The 15591-nt window shown below is 37.3% G+C and overlaps 1 protein-coding gene across 8 annotated transcripts in view; it reads left to right on the plus strand.

Annotated features, from left to right (window-relative positions):
- Window positions 1-15591, plus strand: part of NEK1 (NIMA related kinase 1) — a 219655-nt gene that overhangs the window by 13027 nt on the left and 191037 nt on the right. For all 8 annotated transcript variants that reach the window (XM_058720928.1, XM_058720926.1, XM_058720921.1 and 5 more), the window contains one exon: window positions 14388-14485. In XM_058720928.1, the coding sequence (XP_058576911.1) occupies window positions 14388-14485 (98 nt within the window). The remainder of the gene's footprint in view (window positions 1-14387; window positions 14486-15591) is intronic.

Raw genomic sequence — 15591 nt, forward strand, 5'->3', positions numbered from 1 at the left:
TAAAACAGATTATTTGTGTATATATGTATGTATTTTTTAGTTAACAACACTACTGTTTATTTAAGGAAATGGGTTGAAAAGAAGAAAAAAAAAGAAACCAAAAAAAGCTACTTCAGCTCCTGATTTTCTGTTGCTTGAGTCCTAAATTTATAATCATAGTTTTTTTCTCCTTCCTCAACCAATTACTTGTCCTTCTTTGCCCTCTGCAGCATCTTAGCTGGGTGTGGTCTGTTTTGCCAAGTGGAATAACTCAAACCATGATCACTGCAGGATCTAAGTGTTTGAAAGTCCTATATTTTTTGCAGTTTTTCATTAAATATGGCTATTTGGCAAGAGAGGAAAAGAGGAACCTTAACAAATCTATTGGGTTCCAGTAATAGCCTTCTTTGCCTTTATTGTGTTTCAGAAACACAGTTTCCCCTAATCACAATTCAGCACTTCAGCCAGCACAGTGATTCTTAACAGAAAAATAATTTAGATTGAAAGTAGTAGATAGTTTAAATGTTTGTTTCAGGGTCAAATCGCATACCAGTTTCAGAGTCTGAATTAGAGCAAAAGTATCCTTGTTCCCAAATTAACATGGTACGTACTAAAGGAGAACATACTTAAAAAGATAGGGATCAATTGACACATATCATAAGGTACTCAGTTCATTTATTTATGATGGCAGTGAAGTGAGGATTTATACAAGTGAAAGGGTACAGTGTTAACCATCTTCTCCTTCCCATGACGCTGAATTTCCTTTATCTTTATCCTTTCTTCTCCTTCAGTTTAATTTCTCTTTCATTACCAAAATTTTAATATTTCAAATAAAAGGTTTGAATATATGTCAACAAATATTCTAGCAGGTGTTTTGTAGTTGTATAGAATGCTTCACATAGAAACATCTAAATGAGTCAAGAGGTAGCACATTCTTTAAATAAGGTTGTTTTCTTTTAATGCTATTTAATTTTATTTATTATTATTTTTTAATCTTTATTTATTTTTGAGAGAGAGAGAGCAAGCAAAGGAGCAACAGAGAGAGAAGGAAACACAGGATCCGAGGCAGGCTCCAGGCTCTGAGCTGTTAGTACAGAGCCTGACGTGGGGCTCGAACTCACCATCTGCGAATTCATGACTTGAGCCGAAGTCAGATGCTCTACTGACTGAGCCATCCACGCATCCCTAATACTACTATTTAATTTTAAAGGAATACATGCTCATGGTAAACATTCAAAAAGTACAGCTGGCACGAGCCTAAATTCTCTGTTCCTCTCACTCTGTCTTCTTTCCCGTTCCCCTAGGGGTAAATAGTCAGTGTTACGAATTCAGTGTTTCTTTATTGTAGTTTCTGGAACAAACATATACATACAGTTTTTAACATTTAAAAACAAGTGGGATGATATTATATATTTCTGCATCTTGCTCTTTTCACTTTATATCTCATGGATTTCTTTCCATGTCATTATGTATTGATGCACCACATTCTTTATAACTTTCTTGTAACAACTGCAGCATATCCCATTGTGTGCATTGTATGGTTCTATCACAGTTTATTTAGCTAGTTTTCTGTTAGGGACACTTAGGTTGTTTTTAGTTTTTCACTATTGCAGATAATGTTGCACTGAATATCCTTGTACAAGTGTCTGTGTACTATCATAGTATTTCTGTAGGAGTGGAATTGTTAGACTAAAGGAAGTAAGAGTTCCTGTGTCTCTCTCACTTTCCAACCTTGGCTTATACTTCATTCTATAATTTATATGATACAACTTTATCTGGTAATTCATATATATTTCTACCTTACCTGAATGGTCTCATTGTAATCCATGTAGTTCTTTGAACCTCTGTAGTTTCAGTAAGAGCTTTTAGAAGCTCTAAAATACAGATGTTCTCTAAAATGATTAAAAATAACTTATATATGCAAACATTTAAAATCCGTCAATTTTAGGGGCGCCTGGGTGGCTCAGTCGGTTAAGCGTCTGACTTTGGCTCAGGTTATCTCACAGTTTGTGGGTTTGGGCCCTGCATCGGGCTCTGTGCTGACAGCTCAGAGCCTGGAGTCTGCTTTGGATTCTGTGTCTCCCTCTCTCTCTGCCCCTCCCTCACTTGCGCTCTCGCTCTCTCTCTCTCTCTCTCTCTCTGTCTCAAAAATAAATTAAAAATGTTAAAAACAAAAGAGGCATCAAAGAAATGAAATATTGATGTCATTGTTAGATACCATTGTAAGTAAATCTTATAAAGTCACTTAAAAGGCAGTATGGTTCTGTTGTGACAATCATACAAATAAGACCACCAGTGTGATTTTTTTTTTTAAGTCCCAACATTATGCATATGGGAATTTAGGGCACAGAAAAAATTGCATTGACAACATAAACAGATTTTAAAAATTGCTGTCTTTGGGGTGCCTGCGTGGCTCAGTTAGTTAAGCGTCTGACCTTTGATTTTGGCTCAGGTTATGATCTCATGGTTCTTGAGATCTAGCCCGGAGTCAGATTCTGTGCTGAGAATGTGGAGCCTGCTTGAGATTCTCTCTCTCCCTCCCTCTCTGCCCCTCCCCTGCTCTCTCTTTCTCTCAAAATAAATAAACTTTTAAAAAAGTGCTGTCTTCAATTTAACTTAAAAGGAAAAATGAAGGCCATGTGTATTGGAAAAACTTATAGAAGAATCAATAAAAGATGCCTATATTGAAGACAGATGTGAAATGTTTGGATAAAGTTATTCTATAAGACATGTGAGTGGGGAGAAAATAGTATTTCCAGGCGTATAAATATATAACTGGATTATAATACTACATATCATAAGTATACATTTTACATCCCTAAATTTATAAAGTAAAATTTTAATCATTGAGAAAGTGCGGGATTATTTTGTATTACTGTATATTTGGGTATCTGGATTATACATTTTACTCAGGTATTTATATACTGCTCTGTGTTTTTGCTTGTCTGTAGCTATCACCTTTTAATTTTGTTATTTTTATTTTCCTACATTCTGTGATTTTTATCCTCTTAAGTTTTATGTCTTACTGTTTCGAAAGTAATTTTTATATCTTTAATGGCAGCTTTTCAATATCATACTTGGTTATAGGTGTTAGCATTCAGTTTGTTCCTCATTGGTGCTGCCAAAATCTAACTTCTGTGTCTACTTGAAAAAAGCTTTTCTTTGAGGCTAAATTTGGATTACTTTTTGCTGCAGGTAATAGAGAATCTAACCAGTATTGGCTTAAGTGGAAAAGATATTTAATTAACTCACCTAACACGAAGTCTCAAACATAAGCAGTCCTATAACAGGGCATGTCTGGTAGTTTAGGAGTGTTACCAAGATTCAGGCTCTTCTCTTCTGCATTCTTAGTCTAAGTTTTTCAGCCTAATGCTTTTCACCTTGTCCCAAGATGGCTCTTGGAATTTAGGCAGATGTTTTCATCTAAGGCTGAAAGAAGGAGGCAGTACCAGCAGGTCTTCTTAAATCTGTTCATTTAGTAAGGTAAACAAATGCTTTTTTAGAAGCCATTGTTCAGATTTCCTCTTACGTCTTATTGGCCAAAACTGGGTCAGTGACCACTCTGGCTGTAGGGGATACTCGAAATGAGAAAATCTGGGATTTTTTTTCAGCTTCTCAGTTGAGGAGTAATGAAGGAGAAGAGGGTTATAATTAGCTATTGAGTTAGTCAGCTAAGTGCATGCTTTGCTCGTTGGTTGTGGTTCGTATCCTCATTACTATGTTTTTGTTAAACTCTTAGTCATTTTCTAACATGCATTGAGGCTTAGTCACTTGTCTTATAGTCTTTTTGCCCCAACTTCAAGCATTTTATGTGTTGGTGGTTTTTGTGAGTTTCAGAGTATGTTTCTCCATTATTGTGTGAGCCCATTGGCGATAATGGTGGGAATTATATTTCTGTATCCCTAGCATCTTGTGCGAAGTGCCTGGCACATAGTGGACACTTGGATGTTTGAATGTTTGAAGAAATACAGAACAGATCAGTACGTCCCTTGTCGAAAAAAGGCTTTTCTGTTGACCTTACATTTTAAGTAGTATTTATCCCAAAATTAATAATAGATGTATTATAAGCAGCAGAAAATATTACAGTTTATGTCCTAGAGCTTAAACATTTTACTTCGCAAGTACCTTTTAAGTTTATTTATTTATTTGAAGTGGGGGGGAGAGAGAGAGAGAGACAGAGAAGGAAAGTGGAGGAGGGGCAGAGAGGGGGCGAGAGAGAATCCTAGGCAGGCTCTGGACGGTGCAGAGCCCGATGCAGGGCTCAAGGTCACAAACTGAGATCACCACCTGAGCCGAAGTCAGAAGCTTAACTGACTGAGCCACGTAGGTCACCCTAAACATTTTATTTTAGAATCGCTTCTCCTCCATCCCTTTCTCAGGGCCTGTTTAACCTTCTCTGTCTCTCACACACATATATACACATTTTCACCTTTTTTTTTCTTTTGATAGTTTGGTTTTTGATACATGCATCTGGCACAAAATTCCCATGTTCTGTAACAATAAAAAGTTTGCCCTCTATTCCTATCTTTGAGCCACCTGTTTTACTTCTTTGGGTTTAACCATTGTTACCACTATCTTGTATTTCAGAAATATTTGAAATATTAATATAAAGCATATACAAGTGATAGCATACTGGACATGATTTTTTGCTTTTTTTATGCTATATAAATGTTAACATCCTATACATATCTTTTTACAAATAATGGATTGTACATTTTTTGGGGATTTTGTTTTTTTATTCACATTGTGGTATCTTATATGTTTATTTGATATCATTCATAAAGAGTTATACAGATTCTTTTATTTATTTAGTTTTAATTTTAATTGCTGTATATATAGTGTTTAATATAGTGTTATATTAGTTTCAGGAGTGCAGTATAGTGATTCAACAATTCTCTACATTACTCAGTGCTCATCAAGATAAATGTACTCTTGCTCCCCTTCACCTGTTTCACCTATCACCCCACCCACCTCCCTTCTGGTAACCATCAATTTGTTCTCTAGTTAAGAGTCTGTATTTTGGTTTGTCTCCTTCTTTTCTTTGTTTGGTTTCTTAAATTTCACATATGAGTGAAAATATGGTATTTGTTTTTCTGTGACTTATTTCACTAGCATTATACTCTCTAGATCCATCCACATTGTTGCGAATTGCAAGGTCTTATTCTTTTTTTTTTTTTAAGTTTATTTATTTTGAGAGAAAGAGTTCACGTGTGCAAGTGGGGAAGGGGCAGAGAGAGAAGGAGAGAGAGAATCCTAAACAGATTCCATGCTGCCATTGCAGAGCCCAATGCAGGGCTCGATCTCATGAACCCTGAGATCACACCTGAGCTGAAATCAAGAGTTGGATGCTTAACTGACTGAACCACCCAGGCGTCCCAAAAATCTTATTCTTTTTTATGCCTAAGTAATATTCCATCACATGGAATATGTGTGTGTGTATATGTATATACATTTGTGTATGTATGTGTATATAGAGGTTTATATGTTTGTGTATGTATATATGTTTGTGTATGTATATATATGTATATGTATGTATACAGATATACATACATATGTGTATAGATGTATGTATATGTGTATATGTGTGTATATATGTGTGTGTGTATATATATATATATTTATTTATACACACATCTTTTTATCCATTCATCTATTGATGGACACTTGGGCTGCTTCCATAATTTGGCCTATTGTACTTAATGCTGCAATAAACATAGGGGTGTATGCATCTTTTTAAATTAGTGTTTTTGATTTTTTGGGTAAATAATCAGTAGGGGACTTACTGAATCATATGGTAGTTCTATTTTAATTTTTTGAGGCACTTCTATACTGTTTTCCTGAGTGGCTGTACCAGTTTTCATTCCCACCAACAGTGCATGAGGGTTCCCTTTTCTCTATATCCTCACCAACACTTGTTTATTGTGTTTAAAAAAATTTTTTTTAACATTTTTCAAGGAGAGAGAGAGCGTGAGCAGAGGAGGGGCAGAGAGAGAAGGAGACACTGAATCTGAAGCAGGCTCCTGGCTCTGAGCAGTCAGCACAGAGCCCAATGTGGGGCTCAAACTCATGAGCCGTGAGATTGTGACCTGAGCCGAAGTCGGATGCTCAACCGACTGAGACACCCAGATGTTTCTGTGTTTTTGATTCTAGCCATTCTGACAGGTGTGAGGCGGTATCTCATTGTGGTTCTGATTTTCATTTCTCTGATGATGAGTGATGTTGAGCATCTTTTCATGTGTCTGTTGGCAATCTGTATGTCTTCTTTGAAGAAAGGCCTGTTCATGTCTTCTGCCATTTTGAATTGGATTATTTGTTTTTTTTGGTGGTGAGTTATGTAAGTTCTTTATATATATCTTGGATAATGTTTATCAGATATGTCATTTGCAAATATCCTCTCCCATTCTGAAGGTTGCCTTTTAGTTTTGTTGATTGCTTCCTTTGCTGTGCACCCCTATGTTTATTGCAGCATTAAATACAATTTTGATGTAGTCCCAGTCATGAATTTTTGCTTTTGTTTCCCTTGGATCAGGACACAGATCTGGAAATATGTTGCTACAGCTGGTATCAGAGAAATTACTGTCTGTGCTCTCTTCTAAGGTTTTTATGGTTTCAGGTCTCACATTTAGTTCCTTAAGCCATTTTGAGGGTATTTTTGTGTATGATGTAAGAAAGTGGTTCAGTTTTATTCATTTTCATGTAGCTGTCCAGTTTTCCCATCATCTTTTGTTGAAGAGACTTTTGCCAATTGCATATTCTTGCCTTTTTTGTCAAAGATAAATTGACCATATAATGATGGATTTATTCCTGGGCTCTCTCTTCTTTTCTTTTTTTTTTTTTTTTAATTTTTTTTAACGTTTATTTATTTTTGAGACAGAGAGAGACAGAGCACGAATGGGGGAGGGGCAGAGAGAGAGGGAGACACAGAACCGGAAACAGGCTCCAGGCTCTGAGCCATCAGCCCAGAGCCCGACGCGGGGCTTGAACTCACGGACCGTGAGATCATGACCTGAGCTGAAGTCGGACGCTTAACCGACTGAGCCACCCAGGGGCCCCTCTCTTCTTTTCTACTAATGTATGTGTCTGTTTTTGTGCCAGTACCGTACTGTTTTGATTGCTACATCTTTGTAGTATCTCGAAATCTGAGATTGTGATACTTCCAGTTTTGTTCTTTTTCAAGATTGCTTTTGCCCTTTGGCATGTTTTGAGGTTTCATACAAAATTTTAGGATTGTTCTAATTCTATGAAAAATGCTGTTGGTATTTTGATAGGGATTGCATTAAATCTGTAGATTGTTTTGGGTAGTATGTACATTTTAACAATTTTTGTTCTTCCAGTCTGTGAACATGGAATATCTTTCCATTTTTTTGTGTCTTCAAGTTTTTTTCATCAGTGCTTTATAATTATCAGAGTATAGGTTTTTCACCCTCTTGGTTAAGTTTATTCCTAGGTACTTTATTGTTTTGGGTGCATTTGTAAATGGAATGGTTTTCTTAAGTTCTCTTTCTGCTATTTCATTATCAGTGTATAGAAATGCAATGGATTTCTCTACATTGATTTTGTATCCCATGACCTTCTTGAATTCATTTATTAGTTCTAGTAGTTTTTTGGTGGTCTTTTAGGTTTTCTATGTATAGGATCCTGCTATCTACAAATAGTGAGTTTTACTTTTTCCTTACCAATTTGGATGCCTTTTATTCCTTTATTTTGTGTGATTGCTGTGGCTAGGACTTCCAGTACTATGTTGAATAAAAGTGGTGAGAGTAGACATCCTTGTCTTCTTCTTGACCTTGGGGGAAAAGCTCTATTTTTCACCACTGAGTATTATATTAGCTGTGGGTCTTTCATATATGGCCTTTACTACGTTGCAGTATATTCCCTCTAGACCTGCTTTGTTGAGGGTTTTTATCATAAATTGATGATGTACTTTATGAAATGCTTTTTTTGCACCTATTGAAATAATCGTATGGTTTTTATACTTTCCTTTGTTGATATATCACATTACTTGATTTGCAAATGTTGAACCACTCTTGCATCCTAGGGATAAATTCCACTTGATCATGGTGAATAATTTTTCAGTGTATTGTTAGATTCAGTTTGCTAATATTTGTTGAGGACTTTTGTATCTTTGTTCATCAGAGATAGTGGCCTGTAGTTTTCTCTTTTTGTAGTGTCTTTTTTTTAAAAGAGGTTTATTTTTGAGAGAGTGAGCAGGGGAGGTGCGGAGGGGCGGGGGGCAGGCAGAGGATCTGAAGCAGGCTTCACCCTGACGTCAGAAAGCCCAATGCAGGGCTCGAACCCCCAAAGCATGGGGTCATGGCCTAAGCTCAACCAGTTGAGCCATGCAGGTTCCTCTGTAGTGTCTTTATCTGGTTTTGATGTCAGCTGGCCTCATAGAATGAATCTGGATTTTCCTTCCTCTTCTATTTTGGAATAGTTTGGAAGCATAGGTATTGCCTCTTAAATGTTTGGTAGAATTCACCTGTGAAGCTGTCTGGTCCTGGACTTTTGTTTGCTGGGAGTTTTTGGGTTTTTTTTTGTTTTTTTTTTTTTTTAAATTGCTGATTCAATTTCATTACTGGTAATTGGTCTGTTCAAACTTTCTGTTTCTTCCTGATTCAGTTTTGGGAGGGTATATGGTTTTAGGAATTTTTCTGTTTCTTCTGGATTGTCCATATGTTGGCATGTAATTTTTCATAACATTCTTTTACAATCCTTTGTATTTCTGTGGTGTTGGTTGTTAATTTCTCTTCTTTCATTTCTGATTTTGCCTACTTGAGCCCTCTCTTTTTTCGATGAGTCTGGCTAAAGGTTTATCAATTTTGTTGGTACTTTCAAAATACCAACATCTGGTTTCATTAGTCTGTTCTGTTTTTTTAGTTTCTATTTCATTTATTTCTGCTCTAATCTTTATTATTTCTTTCATTCTACTGTATTTAGGTTTTGTTCCTTTTTTTTCTAGCTCCTTTGGGTGTAGGGTGATGTTGCTTATTTGAGATTATTTTTGCTTTTTGATGTAGGTCTATATTGGTTTGAACTTCTCTCTTAGAGCAGTTTTTTGCTGCATCCCAAAGATATTGGACCATTGTGTACTAAATTTCATTTGTCTTTATGTATTTTTTGATTTCCTCTTTGATTTCTTGGTTAACCCATTCGTTGTTTAGTAGCTTGTTATTTAATCTCCATGTAGTTGTGTTCTTGCCAGATATTTTCTTTGTGGTTGATTTCTTGTTTCTTAGGTTTGTAGTCAGAATATATAAATCGTATGATTTTGATTTTTCTGAATTTATTGAGACATGTTTTGTGGCCTAATATGTGATCTTTTCTGGAGTGTGTTCTATGTGCACTTGAACGTGTATTCTGCTGTTTGGATGGGATATTTTGAATATATCTATTAGATCCATCTGGTCCAGTGTGTCATTCAAAGCCACTGTTTCCATTTTTATTTTCTCTTTGGATGATCTGTCCATTGATTTAAGTGCAGTGTTAAAGTCCCGTACTATTCTTATATTACTATTGATTACTTCCTTTATGTTTTATATTTTATAGCTGCTTTCTGTATTTGGTTGCTTTCATGTTGAGTGCATAAATATTTACAATTGTTATATTTTCTTGTTGGATTATTTCCTTTATGATTATGTAGTGTCCTTTGTCTCTTGTTATACTCTTTGTTTTAAAAATGTAGTTTGTCTGATTAGAAGTATTGCTACCCCAGCTTTCTGTTCAGTTCCATTTGCATGATAAATGCTTTCCATCCTTTCACTTTCAATCTGCTTGTGCATTTAGGTCTTAAATGAGTCTCTGGTAGGCACCATATAGATGGTTCTTACTTTTTTATCCATTCCATGACTCTGTGTCTTTTGATTGGAGTGTTTAGCCCATTTACAATCAGAATAATTATTGATAGGTATATAATTATTGCCATCTTGTTACTTGTTTTATGATAGTTTTTGTAGTTCTTCTGTGTTTCTTGCTTCTTTTGCTCTCTTCTCTCATGGTTTGTTGGCTTTCTTAGTAATATACTTGGATTCCTTTCTCTTTATATTTTGCTTATCTGCTACTGGTTTTTGATTTGTGGTTACTATTATGTTTGTATATAAAATCCTGTTCATATAGCAGTCTATATTAACTTGATGGTTGCTTCAGTTTGAACACATTCTTTACTCTCCCTCTCCCCCACGTTTTAGGTATATGGTGTCATATTTTACATCCTTTCATTTTGTGAAACCGTTCACTGATTTTTACACATATACTTATTTTGCTGCTTTTTTGTGTCCATTTTTCTTACTCACAGTTAAGGTCTTTTCTTTCTACTCAAAGAGTCCCCTCTAACATTTTTTGTAGAGCTGGTTTAGTGGTTAAGACTTTCTTTAATTTTTGTTTGTCTCAGAAACTCTTCACCTGTCCTTCTATTCTGATGATAGCCTTACTGCATGGAGTATTCTTGGCTGCGGGTATTTTTCTTTCAGCACTTTGAATATATTATGCCACTCCCTTTGGCCTGTAAAGTTTCTGTTGAAAAAATGCACTGATAGCCTTATGAGATTTCTTATGTACTTAAGTATCTTCTCTTACTGTTTTTAAAATTCTCTTATCACTACTTTTTGCCATTGTAATTACTATCTGTCTTGGTGTGGACCTTTTTTTTTAATGTTTATTTTTGAGAGAGAGGGAGAGAGCGCAAGCATCAGCAAGAGAAGGGCAGGAAGAGAGGGAAACAGAATCCAAAGCAGGCTCCAGGCTCCAGGCTCCGAGCTGTCAGCACAGAGCCTGACGTGGAGCTCGAACTCACAAACTGCGAGATCATGACCTGAGCTGAAGTCAGATGCTTAACTGACTGAGCCACCCAGGCACCCCTTGGTGTGGACCTTCTTACATTGATTTTGTTGGGGGCTGTGTCTCCTGGATGTGGATTTCTGTTTCCTTTCCCAGATTAGGGAAGTTTGCAGCTATTTTATCTTCAAATACATTTTCTGACTCCTTTTCTCTCTCTTCTGGGATCGCTATGATGTGAATTATTAATTATCCTTGATGGTGTCACTGAGTTCCCAAGTCTATTTAAAAAAATTTTTTTTAATGTTTATTTATTTTTGAGAGGGAGTGTGAGCAGGGGGAGGGGCAGAGAGAGACAGAGTTAAGAATCTGAACTGGGCTTCAGGCTCTGAGCTGTTGGCACAGAGCCTGACCGTGGCGTTGAACCCACAAGCCATGAGATCATTACCTGAGCTGAAGTTGGATGCTTAACCAGCTGAGCCACCCAGGTGCCCTGAAGTCAATTTTTTATTATTTTTCCTCTCTCCCCTTCGGCTTGATTGCTTTCCATTCCTCTGTCCTGGTTGCTGATCCATTCCTCTGCTTCCTTTAGTCTACTATTTATAACATTGAGTACATTTTTTATTTCAGTTATAGAGTCCTTAATCTCTGATTCATTCTTTTTTTATGTTTTTTATCTCGATGTTAGGAGTCTCACTGAGGTCCACTGTTTTCTCAAGTCCAGTGAATAATATCCTTATGGTTATTATTTACTTGTTAATTTATATTTTAGAGAGCATGCACGTGCAAGTTGGGGAGAGGGGCACTGAGAGAGAGAGAATCTTAAGCACGCTGTACGCTCTGTGTGGAGCCCGATGCTGGGCTTGATCCTACAACCCTGGGATCATGACCTGATCTGAAACCAAGAGTCAGATGCTCAACCAATTGTGCCACCCAGGCGCCCCCATCCTTATGATCATTACTTTAAATTCTCTGTTAGGTATATTACTTATTTCCATGCCTCTTAGTTCTCTTGCTATGATCTTCATCCTGTTCTTTCATTTGAGACATATTCCTCTGTCTCCTCATATGTTCTAATTCTGTGTCTATTTCTTTTTTAGGAAAGTCAGCTGCATTTTTGGCTCTTGAAAGTAGTGGCTTTATGAAAAAGAGGTCTTATAGTGCCCTGTAATTCAATGTCCCCTGTTCTCCAGAACATGGCACTTCAGGGGTGTCTCCTATGTGTGATATATATGCTCTGCTATCGTGGCTGAGTGGCATTTACCTTTAATTCAGTTGTCTGCAGTGGCTCTCTTTGCCTCTCGTAGGCAGGGTTTGGACTCTTGTGTTGTTGGTGGGCTGGTCTGGGGCTGTCTTGGGCTTGGGTTGAGTCAGACCAGGCTGTTACTAGCAATGCAGTAACACCAAAATGCAAGGCGCTGTCCCTTTGTTTTCTCCTGAGAAGCTTTCATTGGTGGGCAGGGCCTATAGTCAGACCAGGTGTCTGCTCCCAGCCCACTGCTGGGGTGCAGTTGGACTGGCTGTCTGCCCCTCAAGCATGAGTCACTTTGGAGGGGTGCTAGCCCCTTTTGGGGCTCCTTTCAGCCTGCCAGTCTTATGGCATCTCTTTGGATGGGCTCTCCCAGAGGCATATTGAAAGGTAAAGGTCCACAGGAGAATGTGGGTACAGGGTGTAGGGTGTTAGCATGGGTCTGCTGTTGGAGGATAACTGGAATAATGCCTGGCTGGAGAGGATATGCCTGTGGAATGTGGGGCAGGTTGCACCATTAGCAGGCTAGGTGGAGAGTATTGGCACTATACTGGTTTCTTATAAGTATCCATGTGCCTACACTGCTGGACAGGGCAGTATTGTGGTGCCTGCCAATTCTTCTGCTCCTGGAGAAGTCTCCCAACATCCTTGCCCTGCTTGCACAGCTCTGAGATTAATAAACCACTTTTCTTTATGCCCCAGACATTTTTAAAAGTGCTGCATCTGTTTTTCATCTCTGCTGGGCTATTTGTTGTGGTCTCTGTTTAAGGGTGGTGACAGTATCCTATTGCTGTCTTGCTTTCCTAGAGCCCAGCATGCTGATTTTTAATGTTCCGGTGTTAAGCCCACTGATTGTAAGATTGTGTGAAATTATGCCCCTATTGTTTTCAATGCCAAATGTTATGGGGGATTCATCTTCCCTGTGAGGGTTCCCTGTGCCTGGTGTAAGGGTCTGTTTCTTCCCCCTCTCCAAACCATGGGTGTCCTCCCACCACTCCCCACATTAGTCAGTCCCACAGGTCCTTTTAGCTCCTGACCACGTCTTCACCTTCCTATGTGGCCTCTTCCCTACATTTAGCTGTGGAGAGTCTGTCCTGCCAGTCTTCCAGTCATTTTCTGTATTATTTACATTGATGTGGCTGTTACCTACTTCTATCCGTGGGAAGAGGTGAGGCCAGGATTTCTTAGAAGTCCCCATGAATTATACAGATTCTTTTTTTTTTTTAATTATTTTTTTTAACATTTATTTATTTTTGAGACAGAGCATGAACGGGGGAGGGTCAGAGAGAGAGGGAAACACAGAATCTGAAACAGGCTCCAGGCTCTGAGCAGTCAGTACAGAGCCCGATGCGGGGCTCGAACTCATGGACCGCGAGATGGTGACCTGAGCTGAAGTCGGACGCTTAACCGACTGAGCCACCCAGGCGCCCCTACAGATTCTTAATTAGCTCAGTCATATAGGTTCCCAATCCATGGCACGTTAAAAACAGTTTATCAAAAGGAGGTATGGTAACAAGAACACTACCACAAGGTGCAAGATGCAAGTACTGATGGAAATAAGGCTATAAGCACAGAAGAGTAAAAGAAATGAAAACTGTTCTTTGAGTTGCAGTAGTCTCACTAGTAAGTAGTAGCTTAGTTAATGTTACAAGTGATATCAGCTACTCTCTAATCTGGGCAGAATAAGCATAGTGATACTCTTACATAAGACTAAAGATGGAGGGAAGGATGAGAAGTGTTCTTCTAGTCCTGTCTAGGCTAGACGTAGGTAGAATCACAGAAATTTCTTTTCCTGTGGACTGAGTCATAGAGGGGAATAAGATAATGCCCTATTTTCATGTTGACACATTATATACAATTTTTAAAAAGAGCAATAAAATCAAAGAAAGCTCCAAGAGTGTACAATCTTACTCACTGTTGCGTCCTCAGAATTCATTGCAACATCTGATATTTAGTAAGTAATTGATTAAGTGGATGAAACAAAGCTGAAAAGTAATGGTCAATTAGAAACTAAGTTATAATCCATCTTTGACAAATTGGTAGAAAAACATGTTTTTATAGATGCTTAAGAAAATATATCTATTAAATGAAAGCAAGTATGTTTGTCTGCATTTTGTCTGTGTTCCAGAGATGTTTAGACCAATATGGATACTGCTGTTCAGTAAGATGCTGTATTCTTAGTAGAAAATCTTTAATGATGGAGCTGCCTGTTAACCCAGGTTATTACACAATCTGTATAACCGGATTTTGCACTCCAGTTCTTTTGAAGATGGTTCTGGTTTTTAGTAGAACATAATTAATTGCTGCATTTTAGTAAACCCTTGAGTACCTTTAGCTATACTTTTGACATACATTTTAAAAAATGAAATGTAATGTTTATATTTTGTAGAAAATGGTTCTCTCTACATAGTGATGGATTACTGTGAAGGAGGCGATCTGTTTAAACGAATTAATGCTCAGAAAGGCATTTTGTTTCAAGAGGATCAGGTGAGTTAGCATGTAGGAGATTGACTCTTACTCCTGATTATTGAGAAGCAATTCGAAGTTTATATATATGTGTGTTTATTTGTAAGTACAAATGCTTAATTGTAATTATTAGGGCAGTTTTGTATCGAAATTCTAATATTTCAGTCACATTTCTGTTCTAGTTTCTATTAGTTCCCTGTCTGTTCTAATTAGTTTCTATTAGTTCCCCATCTCATTTCTTGTCTATAATATTATTATTATATTTGTAATATATTTATATCCTTTGCGTGTGTGTGTATAAATGCATATATTTATGTATATAACTTAATTATTCATTATGACTAATTATTTTATATTCTGTCAATTTGGCTTACTGCTGCCAGACCATATTTTCCTACAATGTGGCTTTCCTAAGTAATTGTAGCCCTGGAGGCCTTGCATTGGCAACTACATTCAATCTAATATCTGTTTTGACCTCAGACATCTCTAAAATATGACCCTATCCTACCTGAGCAGTCTTTTTTTTTTCCTAATGTTTATTCATTTTTGAGAGACAAAGCGTAAGTGGGTAAGGAGGAGAGAGAGAGGGAGACACAGAATCGGAAGCAGGCTCCAGGTTCTGAGCTGTCAGCACAGAGCCTGACGTGGGACTCGAATCCACAAACTGTGAGATCATGACCTGAGGGGAAATCAGATGCTTAACTGACTGAGCCATCCAGACACCCCATCTTATTTTTTTTTCTAGTATTCTCTAATATGCACCCCTTCTCTTTTAACAAATATTTATTGATCATTTATTCCCTGTTTGGCACTATTTGTGTTAAGGACACGTTTATATATCTCATTTTTCCTGTGTATTTATTATTTCTTTTATTTTGGTAATACTTTCTTGCCAACTCTCTATTATTAATATTCTACCTTTTTTTTTTTTATTACAGTTCAGCTCAAGTCCCAGCCTTTCCTTTGATTTTCCACAAGCACTCTAATCTGTGATCTTTTCTTTCTCTAAATTTCTATTGCAGTTCTCATTATCACCCATTCTTAATTTTTATTATGTGCTTTTACAAAAGAGAATGGGGAGAGCCATGTGCTAGGAATGTTATATTTTTTGTCTCTTTTAAACTTTA

Source organism: Neofelis nebulosa, chromosome 3 (genome assembly GCF_028018385.1).
Source record: "Neofelis nebulosa isolate mNeoNeb1 chromosome 3, mNeoNeb1.pri, whole genome shotgun sequence".
Classification (NCBI taxonomy): domain Eukaryota; kingdom Metazoa; phylum Chordata; class Mammalia; order Carnivora; family Felidae; genus Neofelis; species Neofelis nebulosa.